The sequence below is a fragment of the Vanacampus margaritifer genome, chromosome 2 (assembly GCF_051991255.1).
Source record: "Vanacampus margaritifer isolate UIUO_Vmar chromosome 2, RoL_Vmar_1.0, whole genome shotgun sequence".
Taxonomy (NCBI): domain Eukaryota; kingdom Metazoa; phylum Chordata; class Actinopteri; order Syngnathiformes; family Syngnathidae; genus Vanacampus; species Vanacampus margaritifer.
The window spans coordinates 48,185,740-48,204,332 of record NC_135433.1 but is presented as its reverse complement, the minus strand read 5'-3'; the positions used below and the strand labels follow the sequence as shown (position 1 = coordinate 48,204,332).

The 18,593-nt window shown below is 41.6% G+C and overlaps 2 protein-coding genes, 11 non-coding genes and 4 pseudogenes across 30 annotated transcripts in view; all 17 read left to right on the top strand.

The window, feature by feature from the left end:
- The first annotated feature begins 362 nt into the window (after positions 1 to 362).
- jpt2 (Jupiter microtubule associated homolog 2) lies at positions 363 to 6,219 on the top strand. The gene is made up of 5 exons (XM_077559521.1): positions 363 to 648; positions 1,831 to 1,982; positions 3,251 to 3,402; positions 3,616 to 3,652; positions 4,920 to 6,219. The coding sequence occupies exons 1-5, from the start codon at positions 593 to 595 to the stop codon at positions 5,264 to 5,266; spliced, it is 744 nt and encodes a 247-aa protein (XP_077415647.1). The 5' UTR covers positions 363 to 592; the 3' UTR covers positions 5,267 to 6,219.
- Positions 6,220 to 8,265: 2,046 nt separating this feature from the next.
- The window catches only part of mapk8ip3 (mitogen-activated protein kinase 8 interacting protein 3), a 49,828-nt gene continuing 39,500 nt past the window's right edge, over positions 8,266 to 18,593 (top strand). For 13 of the 18 annotated variants that reach the window (XM_077556542.1, XM_077556541.1, XM_077556529.1 and 10 more), the window contains exons 1-2: positions 8,266 to 8,885; positions 11,276 to 11,545. In XM_077556542.1, coding sequence (XP_077412668.1) covers positions 8,850 to 8,885; positions 11,276 to 11,545 — 306 coding nt within the window. In that variant the 5' untranslated portion in view covers positions 8,266 to 8,849. The remainder of the gene's footprint in view (positions 8,886 to 11,275; positions 11,546 to 18,593) is intronic. The other 5 variants (XM_077556539.1, XM_077556536.1, XM_077556538.1 and 2 more) reach the window with 1 other exon arrangement.
- LOC144046031 (5S ribosomal RNA) lies at positions 13,838 to 13,956 on the top strand. Its single transcript, XR_013292342.1, has one exon. It is a non-coding gene; the product is annotated as a 5S ribosomal RNA (ribosomal RNA).
- On the top strand, positions 14,133 to 14,251 carry LOC144047593 (5S ribosomal RNA). The gene has a single exon (XR_013293160.1). It is a non-coding gene; the product is annotated as a 5S ribosomal RNA (ribosomal RNA).
- LOC144045212 (5S ribosomal RNA) lies at positions 14,435 to 14,553 on the top strand. The gene has a single exon (XR_013291553.1). It is a non-coding gene; the product is annotated as a 5S ribosomal RNA (ribosomal RNA).
- LOC144047527 (5S ribosomal RNA) lies at positions 14,729 to 14,847 on the top strand. The gene has a single exon (XR_013293095.1). It is a non-coding gene; the product is annotated as a 5S ribosomal RNA (ribosomal RNA).
- On the top strand, positions 15,030 to 15,148 carry LOC144046210 (5S ribosomal RNA). The gene has a single exon (XR_013292514.1). It is a non-coding gene; the product is annotated as a 5S ribosomal RNA (ribosomal RNA).
- On the top strand, positions 15,324 to 15,442 carry LOC144045164 (5S ribosomal RNA). The gene has a single exon (XR_013291508.1). It is a non-coding gene; the product is annotated as a 5S ribosomal RNA (ribosomal RNA).
- LOC144046092 (5S ribosomal RNA) lies at positions 15,625 to 15,743 on the top strand. The gene has a single exon (XR_013292402.1). It is a non-coding gene; the product is annotated as a 5S ribosomal RNA (ribosomal RNA).
- Positions 15,919 to 16,027, top strand: LOC144046667 (5S ribosomal RNA; annotated as a pseudogene).
- On the top strand, positions 16,203 to 16,321 carry LOC144045975 (5S ribosomal RNA). The gene has a single exon (XR_013292290.1). It is a non-coding gene; the product is annotated as a 5S ribosomal RNA (ribosomal RNA).
- LOC144046870 (5S ribosomal RNA) lies at positions 16,497 to 16,605 on the top strand (annotated as a pseudogene).
- LOC144045982 (5S ribosomal RNA) lies at positions 16,781 to 16,899 on the top strand. Its single transcript, XR_013292296.1, has one exon. It is a non-coding gene; the product is annotated as a 5S ribosomal RNA (ribosomal RNA).
- Positions 17,082 to 17,200, top strand: LOC144045861 (5S ribosomal RNA). Its single transcript, XR_013292179.1, has one exon. It is a non-coding gene; the product is annotated as a 5S ribosomal RNA (ribosomal RNA).
- LOC144045373 (5S ribosomal RNA) lies at positions 17,376 to 17,494 on the top strand. Its single transcript, XR_013291714.1, has one exon. It is a non-coding gene; the product is annotated as a 5S ribosomal RNA (ribosomal RNA).
- Positions 17,677 to 17,785, top strand: LOC144046666 (5S ribosomal RNA; annotated as a pseudogene).
- Positions 17,961 to 18,069, top strand: LOC144046665 (5S ribosomal RNA; annotated as a pseudogene).

Here is an 18,593-nt window from a genome sequence, read left to right as displayed (position 1 = left end):
CTCGTGTTTTCAAGTTTCTTAATCGTACCAAAACGAACAAACGGTAAAATGTTTGTCATATAATTTTATATGACCACAACTTTCGTGATATAGTGGCGACATTTAAAGCTATGATGAAGAGCCACGCCTCAAAATGATTGATGTAACAGCCACGAATCAACGTGATTCGATATTGTGTTATAAACAGCAACATTTGAGAAAATTACACAACTATAAAATATATTCGGTTAATCACAAGCCTCGATTTTTTTGTCCTGGCCTCTGCTTGTAGTGTTGTTGAGAATCAGTGGTGGGAAGTGCAAATAGTATTATTTATTTTTCTGACGACCTTTTAATTTCATTTCCAACATTTAAAAACAAATATCTGGACTTTATAAACCTTACTTTTGCGCTCAATAAAATAAAATAGTCTGCGGGCTATCCCGTCATGCAAAACAAGTAATATCTTGTAGTGTCACTCTTGCTCCGACTGACACTCTTCGCAAAGGAGTTTGGGTGGGAGCAAACGAGACGAAGGAGGAACCTACAAGTCGTCCAGTTGGCAGAGTGACTAAGTTGTCTTCGCAAACTTGAACACCCAACAAAATCCACGATGACTTCGACCAACGTGTTTCAAGGGCTGGATACTGGGTCAAAACCGAGCTCCAGGTGAATAATAAACATTATGTTGAAGATTGTTTTAAGCCTAGGTAACTGCTCGGCGATCTCGTCATGCGAATTAAACATACGTGGTAGCTTTTGGTGTCGTTTTTCATCTTCAGTTATGACAGTTGTAGCCTCTTTGTACATGATATCTTGTTTGGTTCATCTTGAGCTGCCGTGATACAAGTTGTCTTGGCGAATAAATTGAGAATTAGCTTTTGTGCTAATCGAGCAGGCGTTGTCTGCTGCGCCTGCGGAAGTGTGAAGCTTCTTTCTCGTCTTTGTGCTAGCACCTATGCTACACGACTAAATTGTTCCCTTTAATGAAATGCGAATTCATCCAACTGATGCTTAAGATCAATTTAAGTTGTCCAGCTCTGTTGTCTACTATAGAATAGTCCGATTAAAATAGTTACTTAGTATGTAGTAAGTCTCGCAAATTTTGTTGCGATATGGCGCCCTTTCCGACCATATGATCATGTTGTCTGTCAGCGTGGACTGTCTGCAGTGTTAACTGCCCATTAGCATTACGACGTAGCATACGGCAGTGTTTCACACAACCTTTAAGTCTAGGCATACGTTTCACTCTAGAATAATCTAACCACAAACCACCAAACAAATATGTAAGAAAAATGTATAGTTTATGTACTGAAATTAAATTTATGAATGAGAGCCGGTTCGACCGTGAATTGCAAAAATCCATGAATAATTGACACAAAATGGTGGCAAAGCATATCTTATGTCTAACTGAAATTCAACTCACTTCAACTTCCTATATAGGTCCTTGGCACCAAGATGGCAGCAAACAACCATCCATCCATACATTTGACTAAATGAAGCACCTCAACTCCCTTCACCTTAGGTTATTGGTACCAAAGTAAACTTTAAGCGCTTATAGACATGATTACAAGAAACTACGAGTAGGTAAATTTTTTTAGTCAATAATGGAAGATTGGTGCCAAAATAAATGAAATAGCTGAATTTATGATGACCAAACTGCTCTAAAAAAATATTCCTATTGTACTGTAACTCATAATCCTCTCGTCAGCCAAAATAAATGGCTCGCTGAGGCTTAGATAGTTCTCATTTATATCTAGATTCCACATTATAAAGAGGTTAGACTTCATATAATTGGATTGCAAATCTAATTCCTATTAAAGTTGAGCAAAGTACATCTGTCCTCTGCAGGGTGCTGCGGCCTCCCGGCGGTGGCTCCAGTAATCTGTTTGGTGGCTATGAAGAGGAAGCCCCCCAATCTAGAAGACCAAATAAAATGGCATCTAACTTGTTTGCCTCACCAGAGGAGCCCCAGACTGCACCCAGGCGCTCCAACCCTCCAGGTGAGACAAGCGTGTAATGGATGTGGGGGAAAAGAGGGTGTGTGAAAACTGTTACTTTCATGTGATAATTTCTTCATAGACATCTCCACTGTTCTCCTCTTGAATGCAAGCCCCCTCTTTGCTAAGCATTTTCCAAGTTAAGCATGCTATTTTTGAGTCATGCGTCATCAATATGACACTTTGTGCAAGATGTGACTTAATATGACGAATGGTCAATAAGTCATATCAAATAGGAGATGTACAAATGCGGGCTGTAAAAATAATAATAATTTGCATTTACTATTTTAACATGTTGTAAGAATATTAGAGACATATTTTTAATGCCAAAAATGCAATTCAGATTTAGCGTTGGGTGTAATCTAATGCAGTTTATTAGGGGTGGGAATCTTTGAATGTCTCACTATTGGATTCCGATTTTTGTGTGTGCGATTCGATTCAGAATCGATTTTTGAATGACAAAAATTTTTGATTCAAAATGATTTGATTGACAATGATTTTTGCTTCAATTTATAGATGTTCAAGGAATCGTAATAATCTACTCCAGTCGGACTCGCTAATGCTAACTAGTGCGCTACTCGCGGCACTTTTATTACTCAAAAGAACAGCTCCACGCTGCAAAAAAACAAAACAACTTTTATTGGAATAACTTGATCGTGACTTTTCCCTTCTACTCTCTAATGTGGTTACAACTTAACAGTGTATTAGACCGTGTGGAACCACACTGCCCCTCAGTGGCCAAACCGGGTACAACATGAACAGCGCTCCCAATAAAGGCACACACAAACAAAGGGCAGACAGTATAAAATAATTTAAATAAAATCGATTTTGGGACATTTAAAATCGATTCTGAATCATACTAAATTAGATTGAAAAAAAAAATTGGGCACACCCCTACAGTTTATGTACCATGGGTCCTCTATTTACGAGGGAGTTCCCTTCCTACTGCAGTGATGCAACCTGTATTTGTATGTTAAAATGGGCCATTGTCTGTACTAGTTAACGTACGTTAATGTAGTAGTAAAGTCTTACTGCAGTAAATACTTGAATGAAAAAAATATAGGACTAGGCCATATATAAAAAACATAAATTAAAAAAGAAAGTATGCTAACTTGTGTGCTCTCTTGTCGTGGGACGCCGTATGTCGCGACCGTAAATAAACCAAGGACTCAAACGTGATATTGACATGTTCGTGTATGATGGACAACACATTTAGAAGAGAAAAACAAATGAATTAATACATTAATACTTTGTGATATTGTGTCATGTAGGAGGTAAGAGCAGTGGGATATTTGGGGAACCTGAACCTCCAGTCCAACCACAGAGACCCCTTCCTCCAGGTGGACCAACCAGCGACATATTTGGTTCAGGGGACAGTGCAGATGTCCACAGCCAAAGCAGAAGTCACCCAAATAAGCCAAAGGTGAAGTGTACTCTATTTTAATTTCCTTCTCTGCTGACTCGGCACAACAAGCTTGTGCAGCCATGGTCTGCATTGATACACTATTGAAAGTGGATTGGAAATATGCTGAGTGTCCAAGTGCAGTGCTGCAGGCTTCCTTAGTCGATAGTTTGATCTTGCAAAATGAAATGGCCATGATTGTGTGTTTTTATTATTTATTTATTTTTTTTACAGGACAATCTAACCGCAGGACCTGAACCCCCATCACCAGGTGAGCATCTTACTCAGAGATTTATTTTTTTTTTTACATTTTAAAACCTCGGTGTGATCATTAAGATGAGGTTCGTCACTATGTTCTTGCCAGTGTCTAGAAATTACAAAAGTAAATAATATTCACAATGAATGTGCAGATTAGTTAGTTCAGTGGAGGTGGGGGTGGAGCTTTTTAGAAATTTCGACACACTTTGATTTACTGCTTGCTCTCTCTCGATTCTCCATTTGGTAAAAGAATGTCAAAATGTGGGATGCACACAAGGATGAAGGTTTAGTGTTTTGTTAAGAATGGTATTTACATAATTTTATTTTTTTTACTCTTTAGTAGTGCCTTGCATCAATTGTGCCCACATTGGCCAACTGGGGGCAGCATAGGAGACAGTTTTTTTTTTTCTCAGGCGGGGTATTTATTCTAATTTCCTCAATGGATTCCATTTCGAGTTCAGTTCAATTTGATTTTGATTTTTTTTTTTTCAGATTCGATTCACTACAATTTATATTAATTATGGATCAATAATTATTTTTCAATATCAAGGACATGATAAAAACAACACAAACATTAAATTCCAAATAAAATTTTGCAAAGGCAGTAACTGGTTAAATGATTCAGTTTATTTATAAAAGTAACGTTATAATCACTTAAATGTTACACAAGCATTGCCATCAGCAAGGATGAGATAAAACATTTTCATAATTCTAATTCAATAATTGTAAATATAAATTTAAAAGATTTGCCTTTACAATGCTATTTGCTTATGAATTTTTTTATGAAAAAAGATATATTAAAATCGGTTCATGGTTTAATTAATCGATATCGGGCTCAAAAAGAAAAATCCCCCAAAAAACACAGCCCTAGTTTTTTTCATACTATTTATTGTCGCGTTATTATTAATCCTATCCTACTGTACTTCTTGACAGCCCTTACAGCAGCCAATCATGTTGCAGCAGGCCTGTCCTGCCAAAACTCAGTGGAATTCATAGCGTCTCAACTCGTCTTTGAGCTCATCAGTATGGATCTAATATTAGTCATTCTAGGCAGATGATAGCGTGTACTTTAATACTGTATGTCTACATGTTGCCGAACCATTTCTGTTCAAAACTATAGGGCACAGCAACAGATGCTAATTAGTGTTAGCATTAAGCTAGCAGTCTTTCTTTAGATTGGTGTTTTGCTGTTTTAAATATACAAGGTGTCATTTTTGTTTAATGACTGACAGTAAACTTGGAGTGGCATTTAACAGCTTTAAGCCTTGTTTTCATTACAGTCGGGGTTCCTGTTAAAGCATTAGAGGTCAAAGTCAGCCAGCCCGAAGTCAACGTCGGCCAGCCCGAAGTCAACGTCGGCCAGCCCGAAGTCAACGTCGGCCAGCCCGAAGTCAACGTCGGCCAGCCTGAGGCCAAAGAGCAAATTGCCACACCAGCCGTTGTGCCAGCTAAGGAGGAGCCTACTGCTACTCCGCCTACCCCAAAGCCCGCCCCCTCCTCCTGCCCCTCGTCCACCCCACCCACTGATGACCTGAAGAAACACGAGCCTCACCTGGGACCCAAGCCTCGCTCTCACAACAGGGTCCTTAACCCCCCAGGAGGAAAGTCCAGCGTGGTGTTCTACTGAGCCGCTGACCCCACCCCTTTTCCTCGTGTGGGTCTACCCTCCACATGTTTTGTCTGCTCCCCCATGCATCGCCTTTCATTCCAACACCCATCACCCCTCATGGTTGTCTCACATGTACATGAGAAGATCTGTTGTTCTCGATAGCAAACGCGGACTGATCTGTTGTTCTCAATTCGTTGCACTTTCAGCCTGATTTTCAGCCGCCCCATCTCCTCGCCCCCCTCCATCCCTCTTTGACCCTTCAACCTGCATAATACAATCGCCGCCTTTTCAATCAATTGTCACTACCAATGTGAAATGGTTTCCTCTCAATACTGTATAGGTGCATAAGCCCTCTAGTTTGACCCCCCACCCACCCCTTCCTTTAGTTTATGCAACATGGTGGCCTTCAAAATCACCTTTGTTTTCACCATTGGCTTACTTCAGACCACCAGTTAGAGCAGTTCTGTCATCTGTGATCTTTCGCCTTTTTCTTCCCATCATCCAAACGTGCCTGTCACATAAAGGCCTACTGTCACAACTGATTCTTCAGGGAAGAAAATACCCCCCCATAATTGCCATTGAATCAAAGATGAATGTGGTTGTTTACCCCAAAAATGTTTCTGCGGTCCCTAAAGAAATTCCATTTTGATTTTACGCGAATGTGTGTTTTCTGCTTTGCCCTCATTGCTTGCTTTATCTGAGAACATGCTGTTTGTTTTTCCTCCTCGGGGTTGGCCTCTGTTTATGTTTTAAATTAAAACAGTTGGAGACGGGGGAGAACTCTGGACAAGTTGTGGCTCACCCGAGTTCAGGTGAGCTTTTTCGGTATCACCTCTTCACTCATTTCATGATGCACATTGAAAGTATTTTGGCACCGGCCCGTCCCCCCTGTGTGTTGATGTGCCTGGCAGCAATGAGTGCAGCAGAATTCAACCCTGTGTATTGCAATAAAATGTTTTTTTGCAGTTGGATGACTGACTGAGCATCATTCAGTGGATAGTTGAGCTTCACTGCTAGCTAATAAAATGGTGACATACTTTCTAAACAAGCACTGCGCGTGCCCTGAATGTTTGCAGCAGTGTAAATTTAGCATACAAAGCCGGACTTGTTTTCTACTGCTGTTGACAATTCTTGCCCTCGCAGAATTGCCACCCTTTATCCCTGGCCAAAATCTAGCCTGTTTAACTGCAGTCAGAAAACAAAAAAAAAACGTTTTAGGCATGGTTGCAGCACTCCTGGGATGAAAGTATCATGACTACATTTATCCAGCTACAACAGTATTTGATTAATGGATACTGCCACCTTGAGGTAACTATTTATATTGCACAAAAATGCTACAGCATTGTTCCCCTGTCTCAGATCTAAATATGGGTCACAAGGGTAAACGATTAGCATTACCATCGTCTTTCACGTTTAAAATAACATGAATATTTATTGTGGGTTTTACCTTGTCACCAAGGCAATTTGTTTACATCTTCAGTACAATATTGCACAGTTGACAATCCATTAGTTTGCCTCAATGCAAACTATTGTTACACAACACTGAAATTGTTCCAAACAATTTAAGTAAAAAAAATAAATAAAGGGGGGGGAGAACCATGTTTTCCGTTTTATTTAAATGATTAGCATATTATGCTGTTTGACAATCTGTCCGCTGTTAGATCCATTTTCCCTGACAACCGGCTGACACTTTTGATGTCCTTGCACTGAGCTATATAAGCTATTACTTAGTGTTCCTGTTACTTCTTGAGCCTTGCTCAATGAAAATTGCCGTGAATTAAATGATGGGATGGGCCTCCTCCCCAGTGTTGTGCGCAATACAGGCCAGACTAGCTGTGTGCAAAGGGAGTGGTCACTGAGCACTAAAGATTCACACAGAGTGATGAGATAAACATTTTTTTTTAATTACTGGGGGGAAAAAACTTTTTTTTCTGCTTCACTGTCCTTTAATATGTATATAATTTACTCCATATCACACAGTTGACTAAGCTTCACTCAATGCGCTTCAGTGTCAAGTCTTCTGACTCTCATCAGTTCAAATCATTTTCTGTGAAATTGATGTTACATCACATCTTCAATATTGACTCTGTTGCACTGTCCCGTTTCTTTTTTAACATCGACATATTTTAGATGTGAGTTTTAGACACATCAAAGTACAACCACTGTAGCCACATTTTGAATTATTTTGGTTAAATGGACACAGGCAGGAGTGAAACTTATTTGATTGATTGTATTGGCGTAAAGGAAAACCGTATTTTTATTAGACTCAGCCTCATGAAACATTTTGATACCATTATCAAATTTTATTTTGCTGAATTGTGAATTAACCAGATATGATTGTTAAAATGGATCCAAACAATAGGCATAGGCCTATATAATGAACTTCTACGTAAGTGATTCACTAAACCCTTCCGTCAATGACTGCAGGTTGCTTTTTCATACTGTACAATTCTGAACAACGTGGCTTATCATTTAGCCTTTTTAGCTGTGTATCATCGGCTGTCTTTGTCTCTCACCAGTGAAGCATCAGTTTCAGAGTGCATCGTCATTATTATTATAATGTATCACTAGGGACTTTTAAGGCTAATGTGCTAGTCGAATTCCGGTTTTAGCCTGCAAAATTAAAACACAGTTTTCAGGTGATTTTATCTCACCAAAAATTGTACTTTTAAATACATATATATATATATATATATATACGAGTAATATGTGTACTTATGACATTTGCTTTTGTAATTGGTGCATCATTAACAAAACACGAGTTTATTTTTTCACGTTACAAAATCAAATCAAAATTGCAAATCTAAGTGGCGCTAATTCATGAAGTACCAATGTTACATTCGTACTTCGCAGGTGATGACACGGTGTAAATATAACAAATAGAGAGGTCAAGTCAACACTTAATACTTCTACGTCGCCAGAAGTCGATGTTATTGCTAAGATTCGTGTACAGTATTTTAACTCATAGCTTTCAACCGGATTTCCGGTGCCCTGTGCTAACTTGATGCAGCCGTTGTGACGTCATCCCCAGTGGGTCAGCTGGCTCCTCCATCTGACGATTGCGAGAACCTCTCCCATTGGGAGACATCACCATCACCTCCCGACCCGAAGAGGGGAAAAATGTCACAAACCTCCTCATAGCGGCATCAATCGACGTTGGTTATCTTATTTATTATTCTATTTATTATTTAAAGTATTTATTTTCCTAGCCAGCAATGTCTTGGCTCGGGGGCTGCGGCTGCTGAGAGGCAGGTGCGGCATTATCGACGAAGGCATCTCTCTCCCCATTCGGCATGGCTCCGGAGAGGCCACATCCACTAGAGAGACAGCCTCACGGTTCCACCATCGCTGAGGTCGTTGTATTGTGCTATTCGGGGGGACTCTTCTAGCTGGGCCGTGACACGACGAGCTGGCAGAGGAGGAGGAGGAGGAGGAGGAGTGGCCCTCTGTATATTCATACGGTTATATTTCCTTCACCGAGGTGACTGTTATGCGGAATTACACCTTTCTCCTGCGCTGACTTGATCCAAAAACACCTCGACAGTCGACAAGGCCTTTGGAAGTCCTCATCTGGTTTACGCAGCCAGCTGCAGCCGCCAAGATGATGGAGCTACAGATAGACGAGGTGGTCTACCAGGTAGGTAGGGTTGCAAATGAGAGTCGGGAGTTTGAAGAACGACCAAAATTGGAAATTTTGTCATGGGAACGTGTTATTTGAATGTTGGATGAAGCCCAAATACCTGGAGAAAATGGGGAGAGAACAAGCACACTCCACACAGGCATGCTATTAGCACATCTGCCTCACAGTTCTGAAGTTTGGGGTTCAAAACCGGGTTCTAGTACTTCCTCGCACGTTCCAAACCATGGATATTAGATTGACTGAAGACTCTAAAATGTCCCCTTGTGTGAATATTTGTTTGTCTAAATGTGCCGTGCGATTGACTGGCGACCAGTGCAAGGGTCTAGCTCACCGGTCACCTGCTGAGGGTAAACGATCTAAATAGATGGATGGAAATGGGGAAACATGAATGGAAAGTTATTGTTTTGTACAGCGCCTTGCAAAAGTGTTCATCGCCCTTCACTTTTTCAACATTTTGGCACGGCAAGACCACAAACAAATATTTTTCATTGAAATTTTATGTGAAAGTTAAACACAAAGTAGCACACAATCGTGAAGTTCATTTCAAACTTGTTTTGCAACTAAAAAACTGACAAGTAGGGTGTGCAAAAGTGCCCTTTTGCTGCAATTACAGCTTCAAGTCTTTCGGGGTATGTCTCTTATCAGTTTTGTACTTCTTGTGACTGAAATTTTTGCCCATTCCTCCTTGCAAAACAGCTTCTGCTCAGTTCGGTTGGATGAAGAGCGTTTGTGAAAACAGGTTCTCTTCCAAGATTGACCTGTATTTGGTGCCATCCATCTTCCCTGTCCCTGCAGAATAAAAGCACCCCGAGAGCACGATGCTCCCACCTCCATGTTTGACAGTGGGGATGGTGTATTGAGACTGATGAGCAGTGTTGTTCTTACACCAAGCATCGTGTTTGTCATGTAGGCCACAAAGTTCCATTTTGGTCTCATCTTACCAGAGCACTTTCTTCCACTTGTCAGCGGTGTCTCCTACATGGCTGTGACTGGTGACTTTTTGTGGCTCCCTTTTAGAAATGGCTTTTATCTTGCCCTTCTATACAGGCCAGATTTGTGCAGTACTCGGCTGATGATTGTTCTATGGACAGTTTCCCAATCTGTCCATATCAAATCAGGGGCCCTGATTTATAGTGATCAAAGGCCTCTTGGGTACTTCTTTGATTTAGTGCCCTCCTTCGGTCAGAAACTTTGGAGGGGCGGCCTTGTCTTGGGAGATTTGTGGTTGTTTGGTACCACTTCTCACTGGTTGATTAGATAGTACTCTGTGATGTTAAAAGCTTTTGAAATCCTTTTGTTTCCTTGTCCTCTGTCCACAAATTTGTCCCGGACCAACCTAGTGTGCTCTTTAGTTATCATAATACTCTTTTCTGTGCTGTGTGCTTTTACAGACCTCTCCATCTAACCTAGCTGAGCTTGAGCTGTTTTGCAAGGAGGAATGGACAAAAATTTCAGTCCCTAGAAGTGCAAAACTGAAAGAGACATACCCCAACAGACTTGAAGCTGCAATTGCTGTAATTGCAGCAAAAAGGGGTTGACAAAGTATTAATTGAATACTTTTGTACACAGTGCTTTTCAGTTTTTTAGTTGTAAAACAAGTTTCAAATAAGATATCCACCTTTTTCCACGTCACGATTGTGTGCTACTTTGTGTTTAACTTTCACATGAAATTTGTTTGTGATCGTGCCGTGCCAAAATGTTGAAAAACTGAAGGGGGTGAATACTTTTGCAAGGTGCTGTATATATAAAAGAAAAGAAAACATTTCTGTTTTTGTCATTAACAATCATTCAAAATAGACAATTATCCTTGGCCATATTGACCACAAGCTGAATTCTTAAAAATAAATAAATCCAATCACAATTTTTAGATGAAACAAAAAAAAACTAAAAACTTGTAAGACAGTGTAGCACGGTTCTTAAATTAAATGTGTCTGTTTTTGACAGGATTACACTAAAATATAAGATATATACAACCTTCAGTTTTGTAACTTCCTGGTTTATTCCCATAAATTCCTAAGAGAGTTTCCAACCAGGACTGCACAGATTATTATTAATCAATTAATCAGACAAAAAAAAATCAATACCTTTGGTTAAAAAATGGAATTTACTTAATTGACAGTGTGGAAAATGCTAAATTGATTGTGATTTAGTTACTGATTTGGTTTGTAATGTGACAAAATAGGCAAAAATGTTGATAATGGTTTTCCAAAGTAAAAGCAGATGTTTGCAAATGTCTTTTTTTGAAAAAAATAAAAATAAAAAATCCCCACATATATATATATACAACTACAGAAATTTGAGAATATTTACTGTTGAAAGGCTGAAATGCCGAGGATGTGCACAAAACAATCAATTATCAAAATAATGATGAATTCCCTTATTGCCAGGATGACTACGGCTCTTGTACCGTCATGTCGGAGCGCGTGTCGGGCCTGGCCAACAGCATTTACCGGGAGTTCGAGAGGCTGATCCGCAGTTACGACGAGGAGGTGGTGAAAGAGCTGATGCCGCTGGTGGTGAACGTCCTGGAGAACTTGGATGCGGTGCTATTAGAGAACCAGGAACACGAAGTGGAGCTGGAGCTCCTGAAGGAGGACAACGAGCAGCTCATCACCCAGTACGAGAGGGAGAAGGCGCTGCGCAAGCAGGCGGAGGAGGTGAGTCACCGTCAGCAAAACCACTAGAACCTTCACCTTGTGTCGAGAGTCTGGTTCCATCTGTTGTGTTAAACTCTTTTTTTGTCGTGGGCCACATGGCATATAGTTTGCATCAGAAGGCCATGAAGATTGTGAAAATCATATAAATGTACTCTGCACCTTTGAACCTATCTTTTACAAGCGCCTAAGCTTAGCAACTGTTTGTTGTGTGACATTTGAGAACTACAATTCCCATAATGCCGCAGCACTTTGTTGGCGGAAAGACCAAAAAACAGGAGGAGGAGGGGAGGGCATGATCATGTGAAATCAATACCATAAACAGCTGGGTCTGGCACTGTAACCTGATTTGTGCTTGCAAGGAGTAGAAACAGAGCAACAAAAGCTGAGAGAACGAAGAAAAAACAGATTTAGAAAGCCACGCAGTTCATAGAATTTCACAGAAAAATGTGTTGTGTATGAAGAAGGGGTCAGAGAAAAACAATGGCTCGCACTGGGAGGAAAAGCAACAAAGAGCGGCTCAGATTACAAGGTTATTAGACTCAAGCTAATGCTTAAAAGAAGACAACAACTCACCGTCTTCTGCTTGACACCAAGTTTCCAAGATATGCACAAGGATTAGTCACGTTTGTCACAGGCTGGAAGATTAACCCATTTTATCAGTTATTTTCAGTTTGTCAGGACCATTTTTGTAAAGTAGATTTTTTTCATCCACAATATAGAAAATGCATGCAGTGTTGGCAACTTAGCATTTTTTTTGCTATTTTTAGTAACTTTGCCGACACATTAGTGACATTTTTTTTAAGCGAAAATTAGGCAGCATAAACGGAATCAGTTCAACATTATTTCCATATTACAACAAATGACAAAGTCAATCGGGACGTCAGTTGCTCTGAACATTGCCAAAGACATGGCTCCCATTTTTAAGTTGCAAAAGCAGTGGTTTATTGACTTTAGAAACTTTTGACCGGAGGTATGTGCTTCTGAACGGCAAATATTTTGATGTTTGACATCTGCACCAAACAAGTTATACAGTTTGTTGTCTCATCTGAATGTTTTTAAATGGTTGAACTTGAATACTTAAAATTGTCATTTAATAAGGGTCCTTGTTTACATTTTTGGCTAAGAAAAAATTCCCAAGAGCTTATTCATTTTCATGACGTCGGTACAGGAAGAAATAAAAAAAGCCATTTTATTTCTATTATTTTTGCAGTAAGTTGCTTGTAGGGGAAAAATGTTTGAAAGCTTATTTAGTAGCACGGGAATAAATCAAATTCTAGTGAGATGGGTGCAATCAAATCAAAACCTGCTTTGAATAATAGACATGGGCCGATAACCAGTTTTACGATTTACCGTGGTTTTAAAAAGTCAGGAGGAGGTAAGGAGGGAGAGGGCTGCGGGTTAGGGATAGGGGGAGATGCGTATTTTCTTTAAAATATGAATACATTAATAAATAAGTATACATGTGTAGGTGCAAGCGTGTACCCAAGGACAACATGTGTAACTGGGGTCTGTTCTAAAAATAGCTCAACAGTTATGGCACACTGTGACTTGCTAAGAAGAATTAAAACAAAAAAGAATGTCAACGTTTATTTATTTAAACATAGCATGGTACATATTTTATTATATAAATATTTAATATTTTGTTTAAAATTAAATAGAATGTGTTGAATAAAAAAAAAACAGTTTTTATTTAATCAAATATTTTTTGAAAAGGACATTTTAGAGCAAATTTTTAGGGATGCACCAAAATGAACATTTTTGTCCGAAACCGATAACCGAAACGCAGAAAGAAAAAAAGAATGATAATATTTAAAATAAATAAATAAATAAAATATATATATTTTTTAAATCAAAATAAAAAACAATGTTTAGTATCACTCAGATTCACCTTTAGCTACAGTCCACTCCACATTTGTAATGATTGAGAAATAAATGTGGTGGATGAATGAGAATAACCACTAGCATACGATAAGCACACAGTCACAGTGTCATGTCATTGCGTTTGTTGTTCTATGATAAATAAAGTTGTTGTTATAACACAGTGCTTTTCTGCATATTGTTGGACGTAACAATCTGGAGAGTCACTCGTCAACCGCCTGGGAATACCAGGTGCTGTAAGCTTTTGCACCTCCATCGCAAAAGTAATCTTTCACAAAAGACGCCAAGTTTGCTAGCAGACAGCCGCACGCTAAACTGACAGGATGAGAGCTGGACATGCAGTCAAAATGTTTTTTCCGTCCCAATTTTGGACGAGTGTAACCTTTAAAACAGTCAACTGTGTGCATTTACTTGGCTTACGGCCATACTACCCTGAGAACACCCGATCTCGTCCGATCTCGAAAGCTAAGTAGAGTCGGGCCTGGTTAGTACTTGGATGGGAGACCGCCTGGGAATACCAGGTGTTGTAAGCTTTTTTTTTGCACCTCCATCGCAAAAGTCAACTTTCACAAAAGACCTCAAGTTTGCTAGCGGACAGACGCACGCTAAACTGACAGGATGAGAGCTGGACATGCAGTCAAAATGTTTTTTCCGTCCCAATTTGGGACGAGTGTATCATTTAAAACAGTCAACTGTTTTCTTTTTCTCGGCTTGCGGCCATACTACCCTGAGAACGCCCGATCTCGTCCGATCTCGGAAGCTAAGCAGGGTCGGGCCTGTTTAGTACTTGGATGGGAGACCGCCTGGGAATACCAGGTGCTGTAAGCTTTTTTTTTTTTTTTGCACCTCCATCGCAAAAGTCAACTTTCACAAAATACCTCAAGTTTGCTAGCGGACAGACGCACGCTAAACTGACAGGATGAGAGCTGGACATGCAGTCAAAATGTTTTCTTCCGTCCCAATTTGGAACGAGTGTATCATTTAAAAGAGTCAACTGTGTGTATTCTCTCGGCTTACGGCCATACTACCCTGAGAACGCCCGATCTCGTCCGATCTCGGAAGCTAAGCAGGGCCGGGCCTGGTTAGTACTTGGATGGGAGACCGCCTGGGAATACCAGGTGCTGTAAGCTTTTTTTTGCACCTCCATGGCAAAAGTCAACTTTCACAAAAGACCTCAAGTTTGCTAGCGGACAGACGCACGCTAAACTGACAGGATGAGAGCTGGACATGCAGTGAAAATGTTTTTTCCGTCCCAAATTGGGACGAGTGTATCATTTAAAACAGTCAACTGTTTTCTTTTTCTCGGCTTACGGCCATACTACCCTGAGAACGCCCGATCTCGTCCGATCTCGGAAGCTAAGCAGGGTCGGTCCTGGTTAGTACTTGGATGGGAGACCGCCTGGGAATACCAGGTGCTGTAAGCTTTTTTTTTTTTTTGCACCTCCATCGCAAAAGTCAACTTTCACAAAATACCTCAAGTTTGCTAGCGGACAGACGCACGCTAAACTGACAGGATGAGAGCTGGACATGCAGTCAAAATGTTTTCTTCCGTCCCAATTTGGAACGAGTGTATCATTTAAAAGAGTCAACTGTGTGTATTCTCTCGGCTTACGGCCATACTACCCTGAGAACGCCCGATCTCGTCCGATCTCGGAAGCTAAGCAGGGTCGGGCCTGGTTAGTACTTGGATGGGAGACCGCCTGGGAATACCAGGTGCTGTAAGCTTTTTTTTGCACCTCCATGGCAAAAGTCAACTTTCACAAAAGACCTCAAGTTTGCTAGCGGACAGACGCACGCTAAACTGACAGGATGAGAGCTGGACATGCAGTCAAAATGTTTTTTCCGTCCCAATTTGGGACGAGTGTATCATTTAAAACAGTCAACTGTTTTCTTTTTCTCGGCTTACGGCCATACTACCCTGAGAACGCCCGATCTCGTCTGATCTCGGAAGCTAAGCAGGGTCGGGCCTGGTTAGTACTTGGATGGGAGACCGCCTGGGAATACCAGGTGCTGTAAGCTTTTTTTTTTTTTTGCACCTCCATCGCAAAAGTCAACTTTCACAAAATACCTCAAGTTTGCTAGCGGACAGACGCACGCTAAACTGACAGGATGAGAGCTGGACATGCAGTCAAAATGTTTTCTTCGGTCCCAATTTGGAACGAGTGTATCATTTAAAAGAGTCAACTGTGTGTATTCTCTCGGCTTACGGCCATACTACCCTGAGAACGCCCGATCTCGTCCGATCTCGGAAGCTAAGCAGGGTCGGGCCTGGTTAGTACTTGGATGGGAGACCGCCTGGGAATACCAGGTGCTGTAAGCTTTTTTTTGCACCTCCATGGCAAAAGTCAACTTTCACAAAAGACCTCAAGTTTGCTAGCGGACAGACGCACGCTAAACTGACAGGATGAGAGCTGGACATGCAGTCAAAATGTTTTTTCCGTCCCAATTTGGGACGAGTGTATCATTTAAAACAGTCAACTGTTTTCTTTTTCTCGGCTTACGGCCATACTACCCTGAGAACGCCCGATCTCGGAAGCTAAGCAGGGTCGGGCCTGGTTAGTACTTGGATGGGAGACCGCCTGGGAATACCAGGTGCTGTAAGCTTTTTTTTGCACCTCCATGGCAAAAGTCAACTTTCACAAAAGACCTCAAGTTTGCTAGCGGACAGACGCACGCTAAACTGACAGGATGAGAGCTGGACATGCAGTCAAAATGTTTTTTCCGTCCCAATTTGGGACGAGTGTATCATTTAAAACAGTCAACTGTTTTCTTTTTCTCGGCTTACGGCCATACTACCCTGAGAACGCCCGATCTCGTCCGATCTCGGAAGCTAAGCAGGGTCGGGCCTGGTTAGTACTTGGATGGGAGACCGCCTGGGAATACCAGGTGCTGTAAGCTTTTTTTTGCACCTCCATGGCAAAAGTCAACTTTCACAAAAGACCTCAAGTTTGCTAGCGGACAGACGCACGCTAAACTGACAGGATGAGAGCTGGACATGCAGTCAAAATGTTTTTTCCGTCCCAATTTGGGACGAGTGTATCATTTAAAACAGTCAACTGTTTTCTTTTTCTCGGCTTACGGCCATACTACCCTGAGAACGCCTGATCTCGGAAGCTAAGCAGGGTCGGGCCTGGTTAGTACTTGGATGGGAGACCGCCTGGGAATACCAGGTGCTGTAAGCTTTTTTTTGCACCTCCATGGCAAAAGTCAACTTTCACAAAAGACCTCAAGTTTGCTAGCGGACAGACGCACGCTAAACTGACAGGATGAGAGCTGGACATGCAGTCAAAATGTTTTTTCCGTCCCAATTTGGGACGAGTGTATCATTTAAAACAGTCAACTGTTTTCTTTTTCTCGGCTTACGGCCATACTACCCTGAGAATGCCCGATCTCGTCCGATCTCGGAAGCTAAGCAGGGTCGGGCCTGGTTAGTACTTGGATGGGAGACCGCCTGGGAATACCAGGTGCTGTAAGCTTTTTTTTTTTTTTGCACCTCCATCGCAAAAGTCAACTTTCACAAAATACCTCAAGTTTGCTAGCGGACAGACGCACGCTAAACTGACAGGATGAGAGCTGGACATGCAGTCAAAATGTTTTCTTCCGTCCCAATTTGGAACGAGTGTATCATTTAAAAGAGTCAACTGTGTGTATTCTCTCGGCTTACGGCCATACTACCCTGAGAACGCCCGATCTCGTCCGATCTCGGAAGCTAAGCAGGGTCGGGCCTGGTTAGTACTTGGATGGGAGACCGCCTGGGAATACCAGGTGCTGTAAGCTTTTTTTTGCACCTCCATGGCAAAAGTCAACTTTCACAAAAGACCTCAAGTTTGCTAGCGGACAGACGCACGCTAAACTGACAGGATGAGAGCTGGACATGCAGTCAAAATGTTTTTTCCGTCCCAAATTGGGACGAGTGTATCATTTAAAACAGTCAACTGTTTTCTTTTTCTCGGCTTACGGCCATACTACCCTGAGAACGCCCGATGTCGTCCGATCTCGGAAGCTAAGCAGGGTCGGGCCTGGTTAGTACTTGGATGGGAGACCGCCTGGGAATACCAGGTGCTGTAAGCTTTTTTTTTTTTTTGCACCTCCATCGCAAAAGTCAACTTTCACAAAATACCTCAAGTTTGCTAGCGGACAGACGCACGCTAAACTGACAGGATGAGAGCTGGACATGCAGTCAAAATGTTTTCTTCCGTCCCAATTTGGAACGAGTGTATCATTTAAAAGAGTCAACTGTGTGTATTCTCTCGGCTTACGGCCATACTACCCTGAGAACGCCCGATCTCGGAAGCTAAGCAGGGTCGGGCCTGGTTAGTACTTGGATGGGAGACCGCCTGGGAATACCAGGTGCTGTAAGCTTTTTTTTGCACCTCCATGGCAAAAGTCAACTTTCACAAAAGACCTCAAGTTTGCTAGCGGACAGACGCACGCTAAACTGACAGGATGAGAGCTGGACATGCAGTCAAAATGTTTTTTCCGTCCCAATTTGGGACGAGTGTATCATTTAAAACAGTCAACTGTTTTCTTTTTCTCGGCTTACGGCCATACTACCCTGAGAACGCCCGATCTCGGAAGCTAAGCAGGGTCGGGCCTGGTTAGTACTTGGATGGGAGACCGCCTGGGAATACCAGGTGCTGTAAGCTTTTTTTTGCACCTCCATGGCAAAAGTCAACTTTCACAAAAGACCTCAAGTTTGCTAGCGGACAGACGCACGCTAAACTGACAGGATGAGAGCTGGACATGCAGTCAAAATGTTTTTTCCGTCCCAAATTGGGACGAGTGTATCATTTAAAACAGTCAACTGTTTTCTTTTTCTCGGCTTACGGCCATACTACCCTGAGAACGCCCAGGTGTGGTTGATTGGTTGCAGCTGAGCTGATTGTGCCTGTGTGTGTCAGTTGGGCTGTGTGCTCCCCATTATGTGGTTTTGTGTTCTTTCTTTGTCTGTTTTTGAATTCATTTTGGTTATTTTTTCTTTATTTTTGTGTTAGTTTTCAGTTTCTTTCTCCTCCCAGCTTCCTTGGCTGTGGAGGAGGGTTTATTCCCCCCCCCCCAGAGCTTTTTGCTCTGTTTCGACTGTTGGAATGGATGTGGCCTTTGCTGGGCCCAGGATGTCTGGAATGGTGAATGGTGAGTTTTCTGGCAGGATGGTTGGCAGTGATGTGAG